Source organism: Galeopterus variegatus, unplaced genomic scaffold, assembly GCF_000696425.1.
Source record: "Galeopterus variegatus unplaced genomic scaffold, G_variegatus-3.0.2 Scaffold293, whole genome shotgun sequence".
NCBI lineage: Eukaryota > Metazoa > Chordata > Mammalia > Dermoptera > Cynocephalidae > Galeopterus > Galeopterus variegatus.
The window spans coordinates 158,000-178,598 of NW_007726404.1; the positions used below are offsets into that span (position 1 = coordinate 158,000).

Genomic DNA, 20,599 nt, shown 5'->3' on the forward strand with positions numbered 1-20,599 from the left:
AACATAAAAGCTCTGCAAAAAGAGTAAATGTAACCAGAGTGCAAAGATATAGCAATTTTTAGCATATAGTTGCAATAATATAGAGATGATCTTCAAAAAAAATTTATTATAAAAACACATAACTGGAATAGCAGTTATGTATTTTAAAAAAAGAAAAACAATCCATGATGACAAACTAACACAACCACAATTAGTATTTTTTGGTTCAACTGCTATTCTTCATAGGTATAGTTACAAAAACAATTTTATATCTTGCTTTCATTATTTAATAGCATAAGTACTTATACATATTGCTATATAAAGAAACTGATTTTTCTTTTTAAAACTTTTTATCATAGAAAATTTCAAACACAGAGACAAAAGTAAACAGAAAACATAATAAATTATACAACCATCACTCAGTTTCAATAACTGGTAAAAGGGTAAAAGGTTGGTTATCTTTCTTCTTTTTTGCCCCCCCCCCCCCTTTTCTGGGTACTTTAACACAAAAACAAGAAAAGCACTAGAGTACTTTAAAGCAACTGTGGTTGTCAAATCATCTCACCCATAAATATGTATGTATTTTCAACAGCATAAACTTCTAACAGATAAAAATATATAACCACAATACTATTATAACACTCACAAAATTAATACTAACATTTCTTAATATTATCTAATACCGAGGCCATGTTTAAGTTTTCCTGATGACTTTCTTGCATCATGTCACAAAGCATATGCCTAGTTGGTGATGTTAAAAATAAGTGGGTCAAAGTGTGTCAGGCCTAATCCATCCCTATTAAACTTAATATTCTTTGCTTAGATCCATTATTTAATCAGGGAGTGCAAAATGGTGATTTTCTAATTTAATCATTTCTTCGAAATTTATTAGTTGGAATTCTTCATCAACTATTAAATTACCCTGAAATACAATTTGCAAATGAAAGACAGGATAAGTGCTTGATTCTCATTATTTACCAATTTTTTGAAAAATGAGTTGTTGTCCTAGTAACTTCCAAAGGTAAGTAATAAATTTTGCTTATATCAATTTGGGGGAGAGGAAGATGGCTATAAACTCATTAATCTTTATATATTTCCTTTTTTTTACAGTCATTTGGGGAGGAGGGGCAGCTGGCCAATATGGGGATCCGAACCCTTGACCTTGGTGTTATAATGCTGCGCTCTAACCAACTAGCAACCGGCAAGCCCATTATTTCTTTTTGATATTCAGTGAAAGCTCCTTCAAGTTGCCCTTCTTTTTTTTTTTTGTCTTTTTTGTCTTTTTCCGTGTCCGGCAACGGATCGCAACCCTCAGTGTTGCCCCCGTACCGGACCGGGGACCGGCAACGGGATCGCAACCCTCGGTGTCGCTCCCGCGCCTCACTCAGCCAGTGAGCGGGAACCGGTCTGTATGTGGGATCCGAACCCTCGGGCGGGAGCGCCGCCGCACTTCCCAAGCGGCGCACTATCCAGTGCGCCACCGGGCCGGCCCCAAGTTGCCCTTCTGACAGGAAGCTGCCCTAGTAGTCTTTGCTTTTTAATTAACCACAAAATGCCCCAGAGTGTTCTTCTTACACATTTTTTTTTTTTTTTTTTTTTGCCCCAGACATGGGATCAGACCCTTCTCTAAGAAGCCCTAGTTCCTTTTAATGAAGAACTGGCAATCATCAAGGGCTGCTCATTGCTTCTAGATTGCACATGGTTCATCAGTTCTAGGCCATTTCAAAAAACACCCAACATTATTTTCAGAAGGAGAAAAATAAGAGTTCATACTAGTCATTCAAAGTAAAAATCACAGAGTTTTAACTTAATTCAATCCCTACAGTTTCATACTTAGGTCCTTTTTCTTAAGCTGAAAATTATAGTTTCTAATGACAGTGAAACAACTAATTTGCTTTATCCTAATATATGTGTAATATATTGAAAACAATAATACCAATTTTACTACTAACAATACGACTGCAGAATACAGTTTAAGATTCCTTTGTGGATTAGCTTTATCCTTAGTGTGTTTCTCTCTAGTGATGCACAGTGAAATACTATTTTTAAATCACCGAAAATAATTCTTTTTTGTGTAGCTGTGCCACTAACTTGTTTCCCATTTTTAAAAAATTAAATATATAAATCTACATAATTTTTATATAGAGATATGGTATATCTATACATAAAATTTTGTTGTTTTATTATGTGTAATCGTTTCTAGATACCAAAGTCAAAACTGTAAGGCAAGATACATTTGTTCTAGCTATTAATTTTAAATTTATTATACAATTGTTAAAAATATAAATAGATGCAATATGTTCACATTTTACTCCCTGACACAAAAGACAGCTCTTCTGTACCTTGCTCTTTTTACTTAATATATCCTGGAGATCATCCCACAGGATAAAATAAAGATCTTCCTCATTCAGCTTTACAGTTCACTGTACTGCACTTCATGGACATACCACAATTTATTCAACTAGGCTGACATTTGGATTTCTTCCAGTATTTTGCTATTAAAATAATGCCACAACAAATGGCCTTGTGCATACATAATTTACTATCTTTGGGGGAGATTCTTTTTTTATTCAGCAGCTGGCCAGTACAGGGATCTGAACCCTTGACATCTTGGTGCCCCACGCTCTGAGTGAGCCTTGGAATAGATTCTTAAAAGTGGAATTGTTAAGTCAAAAGATATATCTATATGTGATTTACATAATAAATTTGCAAGTGAACTTGAACTTGAAAAAATTTGACATCTTTATGGTGATGTTCTCAAATCTGTTAACATGGCATGTCTTTCAACTTATTCTATTTTTTTTTTGTCTTTTTTCGTGTCCGGCAACGGATCGCAACCCTCAGTGTCGCGCCCGCACCGGACCGGGACCGGCAACGGGATCGCAACCCTTGGTGTTGCACCCGCACCTCGCTCAGCCAGTGAGCGGGAACCGGTCTGTATGTGGGATCCGAACCCTCAGCGGGAGTGCCACCGCACTCCCAAGCGGCGCACTGCAGCAGTGCGCCACCGGGCCGGCCCACTTATTCTATTTTAAAGAGTCAGTTTTTAAATCTTTCCTAATGTAGTTCCCTTAATGTAGTTTCCTAATATAGGTCTTGCACAAGGAAATTGCTTCATAAAGCAATCCTAATCTATTTGCAAGAAATTCTTCCAGAAAAGCAAAAGGACACATGAATATGGAACGTATAATCTAACTTAAATGAAGGGAAAATAAAATATTTCACTTTTGGGATATTTAAAACTATCTGATTCCATTAAAAGTAATGTATACCAAAAACTCCAGTGAACAAATATCACCAGCTACTGTCTTCTGAGAGAGAATACAAAAGATTAATAGAATCAGCATTTTTAAAAACTCAACAGATAAAAATAGTTACTTATCCTGGGACATTAAAATGAGTGTTTATTTGAAAGGCTGAATTTGAATAGCATTAACATCGTTACTCTTTCTACCACAAAATTAGTTTCTGGAATACTATACAAAATATTTTTGCATTTTGATACAAAATATTTTTACTGTTGTTTCTACATAGCCTTATTTCTTCCAAATACTAATGTCAGAAGAGAATGACTAAAATTTGTAATTTGCCAATACAATTACATAAAACTTTAGTGATTACAATTGCAATCTGAATGCGAAAAATAAAATATGGTAATAAGATTGGCAGGTACAGTAAAATTTCCTTACTAAAAGGCAAGTGATACAAAATATTTAAAAAATTAACTTTTATAATTGGTCATTATATTTTTTAATTGCCTTGAGTTCACTATATTTGACAATAACTAGGAATAACTCTTGTCATGCTAAAATCCCCAATATGGGAGTAAGAGTGCAGAATGTTTTTTTTTTTTTTTGTCTTTTGTCTTTTTTCCGTGTCCGGCAACGGATCGCAACCCTCAGTGTTGCCCCCGTACCGGACCGGGGACCGGCAACGGGATCGCAAGCCTCGGTGTGGCTCCCGCGCCTCGCTCAGCCAGTGAGCGGGAGCCGGGCTGTATGTGGGATCCGAACCCTCGGACGGGAGCGCCGCTGCGCTTCCCAAGCGGCGCACTATCCAGTGCGCCACCGGGCCGGCCCCAAGAGTGCAGAATGTTTTTTTTTTTTTTTCTTTTGTCTTTTTTCCGTGTCCGGCAACGGATCGCAACCCTCAGTGTTGCCCCCGTACCGGACCGGGGACCGGCAACGGGATCGCAAGCCTCGGTGTGGCTCCCGCGCCTCGCTCAGCCAGTGAGCGGGAGCCGGGCTGTATGTGGGATCCGAACCCTCGGACGGGAGCGCCGCTGCGCTTCCCAAGCGGCGCACTATCCAGTGCGCCACCGGGCCGGCCCCAAGAGTGCAGAATGTTTTTTTTTTTTTTTCTTTTGTCTTTTTTCCGTGTCCGGCAACGGATCGCAACCCTCAGTGTTGCCCCCGTACCGGACCGGGGACCGGCAACGGGATCGCAAGCCTCGGTGTGGCTCCCGCGCCTCGCTCAGCCAGTGAGCGGGAGCCGGGCTGTATGTGGGATCCGAACCCTCGGACGGGAGCGCCGCTGCGCTTCCCAAGCGGCGCACTATCCAGTGCGCCACCGGGCCGGCCCCAAGAGTGCAGAATGTTAAAGTATGATCAGAAGTTTAATTTCATCTTACCAATTTTATCTACTATATAGGACAAAGAAAAATAAAGTAGCAAAAACATTAATTTTTTAATTTGGCCAATGAGTAACTTGCCAGTTCTTTTACATTAATATAACTACAAAAAATAATTCTCCAGCTAAGGTTAGTTGAATGTTTTCATCTTCATTTAACTTCTAGTCACTAGAGAACTAAGCAATACTGATACCAAACTGGCACATATCCAAGAAAGTGAGTTAAATCCATTGACAAGACTGATGAAAGCTCACTATAATTGCTTGTACACTAATTGGCCTATGAATAACAGAGAGATTCAGTCTCTTCAATAATTCATTATGAAATATTTATAAGCCCAATGGAAGCTAAATCCAAATTAGGCACAGCTATACAATATAAATGGGATTGATACATACAGCACAGCAAGTCTGGTGAACTAAAATGGAATCATTTTATTCGAGATATGATTTAGACAGTATTTCATATGAAGCTGAGAAACTCAATAATATATATTATCATCACATGTAATAGTATATCACAACTTACATTTCATAACATCAAACAAAGTTGAAAATTAAGGTAAGTTATTTTCAAGACTAAATAATAATCTAGGCCTTTTATCCAAGATAAATTATTTTTGAAACATCAATAATACTCAATTTTAAATGTAGATATTATACAAGCATTCACTATTTACAGAAGAACTATTATAAGTACTAATAAAGAAGTTTTGGAAGTACAATACCTTGGTTAGCGCAGCAGTATGATCTTCTCCACAACAAACATAAACTATTTTCTGAGATCTTAGTGACTTTAGTAAATTAGGAACATACCTATCTGAAAATTCCAACAAGAGATGTTAACAGTATTTTTTAAATTAAAATTCTTCTAAAATGTGTTTCCTCTACAGCTTCCCAAGCTCAGAAGACAATGATGCCTAAATAATTTTAACTATGATTCAATTATTTTGCAGTACAAGCCTATTAAGTTGAGTTCCCAGGCCTATCTACTCATGCTACTGTAATAAAGGAGGGATTTAAAGAGTTAAATGTTAAACAGCCTATATGCCAATCTGCACAGGACTTAGCAATCAAGGAATTTCAAAGCTATTTAACTGCTTCGAATTCTCTATATACACACATCTTTCTTTATATTCATTTCATGATAATTATGCTGACAGAATCCTACTTAAAATCCTGAAAATTGTACTTTCTGCTACTTTGTAGCAGAAGATATATAATGCCCTAATCTGACGTATTTTTCACAGAACACAATATTCTTTTATTCTTTCTGAGAGTATTGTTTGCTTATCATTACCAGTTGTTACTAGATCAACAACTCACTTTTGTCCATTTCAGTCATTACAATTATGAAATTACAGTTTTCGTAGGTCAAATATTGGCATTCGACCTAACACAGTTACAAAAAAGCAGTTCCAAGACCTCAACTTGTTTCAATAGTTATTTTTCAAAATTCAAAATGTTTATTTTCAATACTCTAGCATCAGTGTTATTAAAAGTGAACCCAACCAAATATTAATTTTAAAACCCAGATCATTTAAATATATCCTTGAAAAAAATCAAATAAATTGACACTTCATGTTACTGTCCCAGAATAATTTTACAGTTTCTTTCTGCTGTTGATGGCCAATAATGGAACAACTCTGGTTACCAATCTGAAGTAATGTTTTTCAATTATCTTTTAATGAACATCCAACAATAAAGATTTTGTTCATATATACTTTCTATAGTTTATTTTATGATAGAGGGATTTTTCTTGCCTTTACAACCCCCTGCCAAAAAAAAAAAAATTATTACCAAACGAAATTTTTAAATTAACATCTCACCCCTACCTCTATACTGGGGAAGACATAGGTACATTTCTCTCTAACATGAAGAATCAATGATCCATCTCAAAAGAGCATCTCTTTTAAAAAGTACATTTAAACTATAACTAATGAGAACTTACCATTTTCATCATTAAGACCTAGCTGACCAAACTTGTTGCGTCCCCATCCAAAGATAGCTCCGGAAAGGGTGAGCACAAAACTATGGGCTCCTCCTGCTGCAACTTGCATGAATGGGATTCCAAGCAAAGACTTAATCAGCTGTGGTGAAGTTTGCTTTTTACAGTCAATGCCTAAACCCAATTGGCCATATTTATTCTGTCCCCAACAGAAGACTTCACTTGCTGTAAAATAAAAATCATAACATTTTTCCTCACATACAAAAAATTTCATTTGAAGATCATCTGTTATTTTGGGACGTTCTTCCTCTCGTCAGATGGAAATACATATTCTTCTTTTTAGCAATTAAGTTTATTTTCTATATGGAAACACAATGCTACCTAGAAGAACATTTTGTATTAGTACACTTTAAGTTTGATTGACTGCAGTGATGAATATGTGAGTAACATAATTAAGGGTAATCTCATTTTCTTATGCGCCTCAACAAAGAAATGTCTATTTTTAATACTCCTCAAGTCTCACGTTTACACTACACTTACTCCCAAGAGGCGGTCACCCAAGTTCAAGGCTTCAGTTATCAACTATATGCTAATCACATTCAAAATTGTATCAATAGCCCAGACCACTCCTGAGCAATATACCTCTATAAACCATCTATCACTTATAAATCATCTATCACCAAGTCATATATAGTTTTCTTTCTAAAGAAAAATATGGCAGGGGGCAGAAGGGGTTAGCTCAGTTGGTTAAAGCATAGTGTTAGAACATCAAGGTCCATGGTTTGGATCCCCATACCAGCCAGCCACACACACAAATTAAAAAAAAAAAAAAAAAAGGAAAGAAGAGTATGGCAAATAGATCCATTCCTCACCATTTTACCTGGTTCTTACAATAGTTTTCCCTGCTGTTCACTTTGCTCCCCAATTGTCACCTTATTTTGCAACTTTAGACATCTTTTCATTTATTTTTATTTAACCAACAACTGGCACGAAACTAATAACTGACACACTAATAACTCATTTTTAAAAATTCATACTACAAAATAGTACACACTTAAAAGTAAGCTTCCCTCCAAAAAATCAGATCCCTGGTTCCTCTTCCAAGAGACAACCAGTCTTACCAATTACTGGTAGGTCCTTCCAGAAATGTTCTATGCACATATAAGCAGACGTTTGTATATATGAGAGTACTTCAAAAAGTTCATGGGAAAATAGAATTAAAAGGTAATACTCTTTCCATGAGCTTTCCGAAGACCCCCCATGTTGTACACTGTAGTGTGCCCGGTTCATAGTAAGTACACAAAACAAATGTTTGTTAAATGAGTAAGATAATACCTAAAGCATAAAGCAAAGCAAGGTGAAAAAATAGTCAAGAGAGTAAGTTGTCCTCATTAGTAATACCTTTGGGTTTCAATTTATGTTGGATCTACCTACCAAAAAAAGAGTAGCTAGCAAAGCAACAACAAAGAATACACAAAGATGCAAGGCTCCCCACTGCCTACAGAAGTCCAAATTCCTTAATGTGACATTTAAGGCCTTTTGTAACAGATTTCTATCTTCACTTCAGTCTCAACTGAAGTATGAATATATCTCCCATGCCCTCACAATATCTACATAAAACTACATGCCAGTACTCAAACACACCACTTTCTTGACTTTGTGCCTCTAGTACTATCTCCTTAGCCACTCTTCAACATTTCCCCCAGCCACTTCTGGACATTTCTCCAATTTTTAATATGAATTCTATTCATCCTTCAAATCTTGCATCGAATACCATCCCCTCCTTATTGTTACTAATTCTATCAATTAGAACTAATTACACTGTTTTCTTCATTCCCACAGCTTTTTACTTTAATCTTGACCAAAAGAGTATTCTTTTCTGCCCCAACCAAAATTATTTATTTGGACATTTGCTTTTCCACTAAACTGTATGATCCCTAAAACTGTCTCTTTTTTCCCTCCCTAAAACTGTCCCTTAATTTATCTGTTTGCCCACAGTTCTAGCCTATTGTATTATTTATACTAGGCCTCCATAGACATTTACTGAACTAAAATAACAATAATAACGGAGCCACTGGAACTTGTTTTTTTAAATGGTAAAAACTGCTGACATATGAAAAAGTTAAATCAGTAAGAGAGGAATGCAACAAAGCTAAAAGAATATTTGCCTTTCTCTGTTTTTATTCATAAAAAGTTTATTTGTGAGATTAAATGAGATTGGGGAAGCAATCTTCCCCAGCTATAAAAGAACAGCTTTCAATTGATTAATATATAATTAAACACAAAAATCAATTTCATGTCTATATAATAAATATAATTTTTAAAAGACACCATTCACAACAACAAAAAATCAAATATATACAGAAAAATATAATAAAAGATATATAAGACTTCTCCACATAAAACACTAATGAGAAAAATTAAAAGGAGACAAATAAATGAAAGGATATACCACATTTAAGAATTGAAAGACTCAATATCGTTAAAAAATTTCTTTAAATTGATTTATAGAGACAATGCAATCCCAATCAAAAACCCCAGTTTCTTTCTGTGTGTGTGAAAACTGACAAGCTAGTTCTGAAATTTCTATGGAAATGAAAAGAATCAAGAACAACCAGGACAATTTCGGAAAAAGAAGAACAAAGTTTGAGGACTTTCTGCTCAATTAAAGTACCAGATAATAAAACTGAAACAGGGAAAGAAAATACTCACCTTTAGAAAGTGCAAGTGAATGATAGTAACCACAAGCAACTTGTACTATCTGGATATCTGACAAACTTTTAATATTCCTAGAACATAAGAAGAGAGATCAGAATCAGTTGATTCCATTTAACAAATGTATCTTGAATGCTTTATAGTTATACTATTTAGTGACCAACTCCATATTCAAATAGTTTTTTACTGACCTAGCAGGTCATGCTATTTTTTTCATACAAGCCCAATTTACTAAAACTGTATGCTAAAATCAGTAAACAATATCTAGATGCGAAAAAATAAAAGGTGTGGAGAAAACACCTTGGAAAGACATTTAAGCAAAGTGAACTATGCTCACACCTCAGATACTCCTCAGAGTGCTCTTATAATTCAGATGCTTTCTATTACGAAAAAAAGTTTTTAAAAACTTTAGCTTCGGGCCGGCCCGTGGCTCACTCGGGAGAGTGCGGTGCTGATAACACCAAGGCCCTGGGTTCGGATCCCATATAGGGATGGCCGGTTCACTCACTGGCTGAGCGTGGTGCTGACAACACCAAGCCAAGGGTCATGATCCCCTTACCGGTCATCTTTAAAAAAAAAAAACAAAAAACTTTAGCTTCGAGTGTGAAACTTGGCAATAATCATCTAATTTGTCTAAAATGGTGTTTTGCCTCATTTAATATATGTTCCCTCTATTAGGTTCCTTAAGAACCAACAGTGATTCCTATCATGTTGTTCTACCAATTTACACATTATAAAACCGATTCCTTTAGTCTACCTTTTTGTTTTACATCTAAATAAGTGATATTCAATTAAATTTTTTTACTAGGGAAATTTAGTCAGTTCACACTTCTGATGATCATTGATGTGTTAGGTCTTACTTTCTGCCATTTTATATTTTGGTCTTATGATTTTTTATTTATTTTCCATTCTTTTTAGCCTTTAGAATTACACTGCAGTAAAGCAAAGGCTAATTTTTAAAACATTATAAAAATCAATTAACTTTGTGCATTAACCATCCCAGCATCTTCTTATGCACTTGTTCATTGTTTTCAAGAAAAAAAAAGGGGAGATGGGAACATAATGTTTCTTATTTCCCTTTACCTGATACTGCCACCTGACCTGATTCTGCCATATGAGAGTCCGGAGCAAGTTCTGACCAGAGTGTCGATACCCATGATTTTCGGGAGGCAGCTTCAGCAAACCAAATTTTGAGCAGGAAAAAGGAGAGTTACTCTAATTCCATATTGGTATATTAAAAATATTTTTATTTAGTGGATTTAGGATCTTAACTACAAAACCTGAGATTCGTACTGCTACAATTTAGTACAATTCAACAAATTAGGAGGATCCAATGTACCTTCAAATTTTCAAACATAAAATGCCATTTTTCTGCAATAACAAAGTCAAACACTGGCAATGCAAAAAGAGTTAGAAATAAAAAACACATTATGTACAACTGTGCTGAAGTTACTAAACATTTACTATTACTGATTATGCATACTAGGCACACTATACATTGATCTGTTGACTATATTAAATATTTTGGAAAAAACAACTACTCCAGGTATCAAGTCCGATTTGTAAGACTAAAACATTTCAAAATACTACTTTTCTCATAGCATCTCATGTTTTTTCTTTCACAGCATTTATCACTACTAATTATTAATGTACTTATTCATTAACTGTTTGTCTCCTCTGCTAAACAATAAGCTGTGTGAAGGCAGACTATACGTCTTAAACTCATGAGAATCCCTAACACCTACCATAGTGCCAGACAAATAGTATGCAATGAATACAGTGTTAAAGGATAAATGAATTTGTGAAGTCTTGGAGGCTTTAGTGTTCAATTAGCATAAAGTTTGTTCAAAAACTTGTAAATCTGCATAGCAATTTATACTCAGTGACTCTCCTTTCCAAAATACTATCTTAAGGCTTGGAATATAACATAAATGCTAATTTCTTGAGCTATAACTACTACACAGACTAGGAAATATATTCTTCTTTGGCATTACTGTGTTAAAGAAAAAATTATATCCTTTCATCTTCATGTAGTTTATGAACAGAGTGAAGACTGAGAGAGGGGTGTTTGCTTTATTTTCTTTCTTTGATTTTTTAGCTTTCAGGAATAAAAGAAAGAAAAATACTACAAATGGTAACAATTAATTTACAAAATGGTTTTCCCATGTTCCATTTTTCCTAAAGACATAACAAATTAGAAAATAATTAAATGGAATTTTGTAGAATTCATCAAAAGTAATCTCTCTTGTCAAGTGAAAAGAATAATGTAAATGCTTAATCGCTTTGTTTTAAAAGGATTCTAATGCACATAACAGAAAAGCAAAATAAGCCAAAATAAATTTTGTAAAATTAAAAAAATATACGAGGGTACTTCAAAAAGTTCGTAGAAAAAGAGAGTAAAAAGATAAAACAAATCTTTCCATGAACTTTTTCAAGACTCCTCGTATATACACATGTACGCAAAATATAGATTCCTAATCAAATATATGAAAAGAAAATCAGAATTCAGACCTCTAGAGCGAACATTCTATATTTCTTATAAATTTAAAATAACTCTCTAAAGTTTAGAGTATGTACAATATTTTAAATGACTATTACATCACTAATATGATTCATTACAAAGAACTGAATTTGGGGGGGGGAGTTTTTGGTATGTGTTCTTTTCTTTCTTTTCTTTTCTTTTTTTTTTTTTAAGTAATTGACTTCATTTTTATAACAGTTTTTGGTGTTAGAAAAATTGACCAAGGCCAAAGGTTTAGATCCCCGTAGTGGCCAGCCACCAAAAACAAAAAAGAAAAAGAAAAATTGAGCAGATACCATCACCACTTCACATACACAATTTCTCCTATTATTAACACCTTACATTAGTGTGGTACTAATGTTACAATTATGAACCAATATTGATATATTATTACTAACAATTAGGGTTCACTCTGTTATACAGTTCCATGGGTTTTGCCAAGTGCACTATGTAATGTACTCAACATTATAGTACCATACAGAATAGTTTCACTGCCCTAAAAATCCTTGGTGCTCTACCTATTCATCCCTACCTTTGTCCCTTTTCCCGAGAAACCCTGGCAACCACTATTTTCCCTCCCATTACCTCAAACATTATCATTTCTTTGGGTTGGGAACATTCACAATCCTCTCCTCTAGCTAATTGAAAGTATACAATAAATTACTGTTGATTATAATCACCCTACACAGTGCCATAGAACACTAGATCTTATTCTTCCTGTCTAGCTGTAATTTTGTATCCGTTATCCAACCTCTCACAACCTCCCCACCCCCTACTCTTCCCAGCCTCTGTTGATCACCATTCTACTCTTTACTTCTATGCACTCAAATTTTTCAGCTTCCACATATGAGTCAGAACGTGCAGTATTTCTCTTTCTGTGCCTGGCTTATTGCACTTAACACAATGTCCTCCAAGCTCACCCATGAGCTGTGAATGACAAGATTTCATACTTTTTTATGAGTGAATAGTATTCCATTGTGTATAAATACTACATTAACAATGGAATCATTTCTTGAGTGAATTTTGAAAGCAGTTTGAAATTTGTAAGAAAACAGTTAATAAACTTGGAAATAAGATTTATATACTCCTCTCCAGGGAATCCGCCAAAGCATATTAATTGTTGAGTATATGTACTGTTGTATTCTTCTATTTCTCCAAGTTAGTGTATGTATATAGGCAGAAACCAGGCATTGCCAGTAGTGTTTCTGAAGATAAAATTTCAGTGACTTATGTTAATAAAGACTACTGAAAAGTTTACATTATATAATTAAAAATTTGAGGAACTAAGCATTAAATATTTTGCCAATAAAACACAATTAACAATTTCCTATTTCCAATTAAGCCACAACTTTTTTAGTGATTTAAGAAAAATCTTAACACCAACTCTTTTTCAATTTTGAAAATTTTAGGCTAACAACTGACTGACCTAGTCTCTACCATTAAGAAATACTTAATTTTTTCTTTTTAATCTAAAATGTTTAGAATTTTCAGGTGCTAAAATAAAGTAGAAATTGTAATATGTTTAAAACTAAGTGCCAAGAAAATAAACTTTATTTTTGACCAAGGTGACAATTCAAACATGTTTAATTCGTTTGTATAGTCCACAAACAGCTGTATTCACAAAGACCATCATCTCATACCATCCTGCCATAATCTTTAATGCATATGTCCAAGAAAGGGAACTTTAAGAAATAAACTACAACTTTATTGCCACAGTTGTTTTACTAAGGTTTGTGTAGAAAATTATGGATTTCCACTTATATTCAATTAAAAGATAATAAAATCAGGCTTAACCTTTTTTTATATAGAAGTATAATATATATTCTACATTTTAAAAATCTATCCAGAAATGCAGGTCTACAGAGACCACTGCTATTGAATAATTTCAGTCTTTCCCCAAGAAGTAGTAACTTCAAAACTAAATAAAATTAGAAGTAGAAAAAAAGCAAACTAGTAAGGTTCAGATATAACATGTTTATTACTAATTTCCCATTCTTCTTTGATTTTAAAGCGCTGCTAATTTACATACTCTTATCTATTGGCATAAAAATAGGTTTTGTTGTCAAGAAAGCATGGCCCAATGTGAATCTTAACTTTTTTGATTACTCTTTTGAAAATCTATAAACACTAACTTCTAGAAATCTGTTTACAGTTAATGTATATAAAATTCACAAAGCTTGTTGACATCTCTAAGCCCCCTAGAAAAAGCCTTGCACCTAAAAGGTGAATTAGTAATAAATTTTTTTTACAATCACTGGCAGTCTTTTATAAAATATATTTCTACTGAAATACTAAACAGCCTTTTAAAACATGATAGCATCGTTAAAAACTACATACAGTCACCCCTCCGTATCTGTGGGGGAGTGGTTCCAGGAATTCCCACAGACACCAAACGTGAGAATGCTCAAGTCCCTGATATAAATCCACACATTATTTGCATATAACTTATGCACATCCTCCTGTATTATTTAAATTATCTCTAGATTGCTTGCAATACCTAATACAATGTAAATGCTATTTAAATAGTTGTTACACTGCATTTTTTAAGAAATAACAACAAGAAAAAAGGTAGGTACATGTTCAGTAAAGATGCAATTTTCTTTTCTTGAATATTTTCAATCCACAGTTGGTTGAATCCATGGATGTAGAACCCACAGACATGGAGGGCTGACTATGTGTCAAAATAATTCAGATCAATCCATAAAATTTTGAAAAACTGAGAAGGTAGAACAGCTTAAGGTTAATACAGGTACTTAGCACATACAAAAACAGAGAAATTTCAACCCAAAGGACTCAAGTTCTCTTTCAGGTCCTCATCCAGGTTCATAAAATAGTCAAGTCACAAATACGTAATTTATTATTGAGAAATCTCAAAATAAAATTTTCATGTAATAAAATTCTCTCCTTATAATGACTTTTTTTCCCATTTACTATTCACCTAAACATTACTAACTGACTGAATTCCCTTATGCCAGGAGTGAACAACAATAAAAATATACTTAAGCATGAGAATTAAGAAATTGGTAGAGTAAAAATAAGGGAAGCTAGAAACCTTTGCTATGAATCATAATTTGAGAATCCTGACTTAAAGTTCCCTTTTCATCCTAAAACACAAAAATTTTAAAACCTTAAATTAAAATCCTGTTCTGCAACAATTATTTATAACAGGAAATAAAAGCAGTAGAGAATAGGTCAACTGTGAGGTCACTATGTTTCTATGAATGCTTTATATTACCTAGCCAATAATCATCTAGTTGCAAACTACCATATTCTGAAAGAAATCAAAATGACAATAACTAAAAAAACTCAGTATACTTAGCTTAAGGAAAAAAATTTTTTCTCCCAACACCATCATTATGAGACATCAAAAGCACAACAGAAATTATGTTTGTTATTTAACTGTTACTGCAGAAGAAACAAAGGGGAAGTAATTGGGGGAGTTTTATGGAATTTGGTTATAAGTTTGGTAAGGAAAATGTGAATGTGATGTATCCAAAAGTCAAATATGAAACGCCAAACTAAGAATTCCTGTTTTGAAACATAGTAGTTCCTATGCTCTATTTTCTTATCCTAGTAGTTACATCCTAGTTTTTAAACCAAAACAAACATTATCAATGTTAAAAACAAAATATGTAAATATGTGTAAAAATATGCTACCTGTAATAAATCCAAAATTAGTTTGATAATACTTTGGTTCCCTGGAGAGTTCTTTTGTCCCTATCACTATTACCAGGAAGAAAGAAAAAAGAGTTTAAAGAGGCCAGAATTTGTATAATTTTAAAAACTACGTACAAATGAGTGTATTATTTATGTATATAAAATAAATTGAATACTTTTCCTTAGATCTTTATATTTTTACCTAGGTATGTTCATGTTGTTAGTTTTTAATATTAAAATAATGATTATGTCCTATGCAAATCTTTAAGACTACAACACTGATGAGGCATTGTTTAAGTTTTAAAATAATTCTAAGATCAGATAATGGTTAACATAATTAAATCTTGGTCACTGCTATGTAAAAAGTAGAAAGTGACTGAATTCTTCTTACTCCTAAGCATGCTGGACTTCCATATTCAATAAAAATTAATAAAGACTAAAAAAAAGAGAAAAACATGCAACTAACCAATATGTAATAAATATTTCAGGTACCCAAGATAGAATTAGTACTTTAAATTAGTCTAACCCATTAAGAGAAAATTTATAATAAAATAGGTATTCCCAATCCTTTTGCTTTACAAGCATAAATTCCATTGACTATGGAGAATACAGAATATATAAAAAATAGCCAACCAATCAATAGCTCAACCCAAATTAAAAGCAAGATCCTACCTAGTAAACTCTTTAAAAACTTAAAGGGGAGAAATAATTCAGTGTCAACTCTCACATGCCCTCAGTATGCAGAATGATCTAGATTAGCAAATTTATTATAATATATTGTTAAGGACCTCTTGTGGTCTCCTTTGTTACCTGGGTACTCTGATACATTCCTCTGATCCTAGCAGGCCAAGTTGTCCATCAGAATCGAGACCCCAAGCATACACCTGGCCCTTGTCATTTAGTGCTAATGTATGAGCTTCTCCACATGAAACAGCTACAATATTTTGGGCATCCAGGGCAACAACCTGCTCTACAGAAATCAAGAAGAGAGACATTACATTCTAGTTTTGAACTTCCAATTAAGAATAAAATACATTCAATCTTCATTTACACAAAAAAGCTAAAGAAATGCTTAAAAACACACTAAAATATACCGTTATTTTGAAAAATCTAACAAATGTTCCATACATGAATCTCATTGTGGCAAAATACAGATAAATACATTATAGGTCATAATCAACTTGGAATTATCAAGTGACCTGAACAATTTGGGGAAGAAGTTAAGGGTTCATAAAGATTCTCTCAGAACATATTCTTTATTCAAAACCATTACCAATAAAAGAATAATCCAGGAAAAGGAATCATTTAAATAACTTGAGCTGTTTGATTTTTAACAAAAAAAATCATAATTGACACATATATTCCCATACAGATACTATCACAGAGTGATTCTGAAATTAATGAAATAATCTGAATTGGCAATTTCTGAACAGAAAACAAATTCTTTACAGATATCATTAAAAAAGCATCTATTAGATATGCTAAGTAGAGAAATGAAAGGCAATATGATCATAACTGATAGGTTCCAGTTTATGGACTGCCATTTTGACATCAGAAGATATAAAAACTCTGTATGTGGTTAAAATGTGTTCAAGTTTTAAACCAGAGACTACTTGAAAATATTAGCCCTTCATAAGACTATTAGTAGGCAGCCACTGACAAATCAGTGAGTAAAGTAAAATTGTTTCCCTAGTCTCCTTAAGGTATGCAGTGTTTGTCAGGTTTTTTACTCGAACCACTACAAGCTTTTTTTAAGATGCCATTTAAAATCAACTTTTTTTTTTTTTCCTTTTTGTCTTTTTTCGTGTCCGGCAACGGATCGCAACCCTCCGTGTCGCACCCGCACCTCGCTCAGCCAGTGAGCGGGAACCGGTCTGTATGTGGGATCCGAACCCTCGATGGGAGCGCCACCGCACTCCCAAGCGGCGCACTGTAGCAGTGCGCCACCGGGCCGGCCCTAAAATCAACTTTTTTTAAGGCTTAATAAGAAAACTACAGTAACTACCTTCAATAAACTAAAAAGCTTATGTTGAAAGTGGTTAAAACTAGATCAATCAAGGTTTCTTCAGAGGTACATTTTAGCTCATTTTGTAGATGCAGCTATTCAATAATCGAACAGACTGCATTGAGGATGTTGAAACTCCTACACAGACAGAAATTTAAATTGTTTCTGGAGTACTACCTTGCATTTTAGAGTGGAAGGTTAGCCCAAGATAGCCTCTAGGAATCTGTACAACTAATAATGTATTATTTTAACTACTTACCTTAACATACTCTGAGTCCATACTCTTAAGGCTGGTGACGATACCTTGAAGTTCATTATACTAATCTCTCTCTTTTTATATACAAAAACAAAAGAGGAAAACAATATATAACACATTGTCCTCTCCCAAAAATCAGGAAAAGGACTTAGAAGCATCATTTGCTTACATTAAAACATTCCCATAAATCTTAATTATGCAGAAAGAAGTAAAGCATATGCAAGATCTGATATCTTTCGCAGAGGCTCTCCAGAAGAATCCTCAAAGGAAATAGCAGAAAAGAGCAGAAAATGACAGGATGACAAGAGGGGTGAATCACCAATAACAAAGAATATTTAAACCAGATAGCAATGGATGTTAGGTCAAAGGCATCAAAATCAAAGAAACAAAGAATAAACAATCGTTTATATCAAACGCTAATATTACTGTGTAAGTACTACTTGTGCTCCATGCACTAGACACAAAGACGAATAAAACAGAGTTCCAGCTCTCAAGGAGTTTAGTCTGTGGAAAAACAGGTGAGATAAGGATTTTGATTAAATGCTAAGATAAAGGTATACAAGAGACACTATGGGAACATGACATACTTCAGTTCTAAAAGATATTAGAAAGAATTCTGGAAGACAGTGACACTTCAGCTAAGTCCTAAGTTAAGGAAAGAGAAGGAGATTCCATGTAGCCATTTGAGGAAATTCAAATCATTTGTTATAGCAAAGCAAACTAACTAAAAGGCTAAAGAGAAAAATGTGGAAAAAATGTTACATTTCACACAGGAAGTAGGAATAACCTTCCCAATTTTTAAAGACTTCCTAGGGGGAAAAAAAAAAAAAGATCAGTAATTTACACAAAAAGTGGATAAAAGATGTGAAATGACAGCACACAAAAAGAAACAGAAACAGCCCTTAATCATACAAAAACATGCTCAACCTAACTGATGAAAGAAATGCAAATTGAAACCACACTGAAAAGCCCAATAATATGTTCACTTAGAAAATTAATCAAGCTTTGAATCTGCACTTTTCCATATGGGTTAATTTTCAATAAAAAGTTTATCAAGAGAATGAGACAAGTCACAGACTGGGAAAAAAATATTTTAAAAAAAAAACAGCTGATAAAATTGGGCCGGCCCGGTGGCGCACTGCTACAGTGCGCCGCTTGGGAAGCGCGGCAGCGCTCCCGCCAAGGGTTCGGATCCCACATACAGACCAGCCGCTCACTGGCTGAGCGAGGTGCGGGGGCAACACCGAGGGTTGCGATCCCGTTGCCGGTCCCAGTCCAGTACAGGCGTGACACTGAGGGTTGCGATCCGTTGCTGGTCACGACAAAAGACAAAAAAGGGAAAAAAAAAAAAAAAACAGCTAATAAAATTTAAAAATTAAAAATAAGCAAAAGACCTGAACAAGCACTTCACCAAGGAAGATATACAGATGGCAAGTAGACATATGAACAGATGTTCAAAATCACATGTCATCTGGGAATTGCAAATTAAAATGAGATACCACAACACACCTATTAGAACAGCCAAAATCTAAAACACTGACAACACCAAATGCTAGCAAGGATGTGAAGCAACAGGAACTCTCATTCATTATGGTAGGAACGTCAAATGTTATAGTCACTTTGAAAAATAGCTTGGTGGTTTCTCACAAAACTAAATATACCCTTACCATATGATCCAACAATCACACTTCTTGGTATTTACCCAAATGAACTGTAAAATTATGTCTACACATAAACCCACACATGGATGTTTATAGCAGCTTTATTCATAACTGCTAAAACTTAGAAGCATCTAAGATGTCCTTTAGTAGGTAAATGGATAAACTGTGGTATATCCAGATAATATTATTCAGGCTAAAAAGAAATGAGTTATCAAGCCATGAAAAGACATGTAGAAAACTTAAATGCATATTACTAAGGTGAAAGAAGCCAATGTGAAAAAGCTACAAACTACACGAATTCAACTATATGACATTCTAGAAAAGGCAAAACTATGGAGACCATAAGAGAGATTAGTGGTTACCAGAAGCTAGGGCTGGGGCTGATTGAGGGAGAGATGAGTAGGCAGAGCACAGTGAATTTTTAGGGCAGTGAAACAATACTACAAGGATGGGTACATGTCATTATACATTTGTTAAAACCCATAAAATGTGTAACACAAAGAGTGAAGCCTCATGTAAACTATGGAATTTGAGTAATAATGATATGTCCTTGATTGTAACAAATGTATCATTGTGGTGAAGGATAGCTGGGGAGGTTGTGCATTTGTGGGGACAGGGGTGCAAGGGAACTCTGTACTTTCCACCCAATTTTGCTGTGAACCTAAAACTGCTCTAAAAATAAAGTTTATTTTTTTAAAAAGCTTATGTTTTTAAAAATCCCACACACCAATATATCATTTTTTCACCTGATAAAAACCCCAAAATTTGATAATCTGTTGGTGAAGCTTGTGGGGTAAAAGGCACTATTGTACACTGTTAGTGAGAGTACAAAATAGAACAATCTCTATGGAGAGAACTATGACATTTTCTAACAAAACACATATGCATTTACCCTGAGGACCTAGTAATTCCACTTCCAGGAATTTATACAACAGATCCACCTCAGAATATGTGTGTGTATGAGAGTACTTATAAAAGCTCCTGGAAAAATAGAATTAAAAGATAATACTAATCTTTCCATGAATGTTTTGAAGACCCCTGTATTTGCAGCACTATATATAATAGCAAAAGACTGGAAATTCTCCAAGTTATCTATCAAAGGATTTTATCTACACATCAGAATACTAAGCTCTGCCAAAAAAAAAAAAAAAGAGGAAAGCACACACTGAAATGGAACTTATCCGGGGTAGATTGGGGATGGGGATGGGGATGGGGATGGGGATGGGGA

The 20,599-nt window shown here is 34.4% G+C and overlaps 1 protein-coding gene across 2 annotated transcripts in view; it reads right to left on the reverse strand.

Annotated features, from left to right (window-relative positions):
* HERC4 (HECT and RLD domain containing E3 ubiquitin protein ligase 4) overlaps positions 1-20,599 on the reverse strand; it is a 117,569-nt gene that overhangs the window by 63,992 nt on the left and 32,978 nt on the right. For both annotated transcript variants that reach the window (XM_008567088.1, XM_008567087.1), the window contains exons 2-5: positions 16,260-16,419; positions 9,269-9,345; positions 6,560-6,781; positions 5,337-5,428 (exon numbers count right to left, since the gene is read on the reverse strand). In XM_008567088.1, the coding sequence (XP_008565310.1) occupies positions 5,337-5,428; positions 6,560-6,781; positions 9,269-9,345; positions 16,260-16,419 (551 nt within the window). The remainder of the gene's footprint in view (positions 1-5,336; positions 5,429-6,559; positions 6,782-9,268; positions 9,346-16,259; positions 16,420-20,599) is intronic.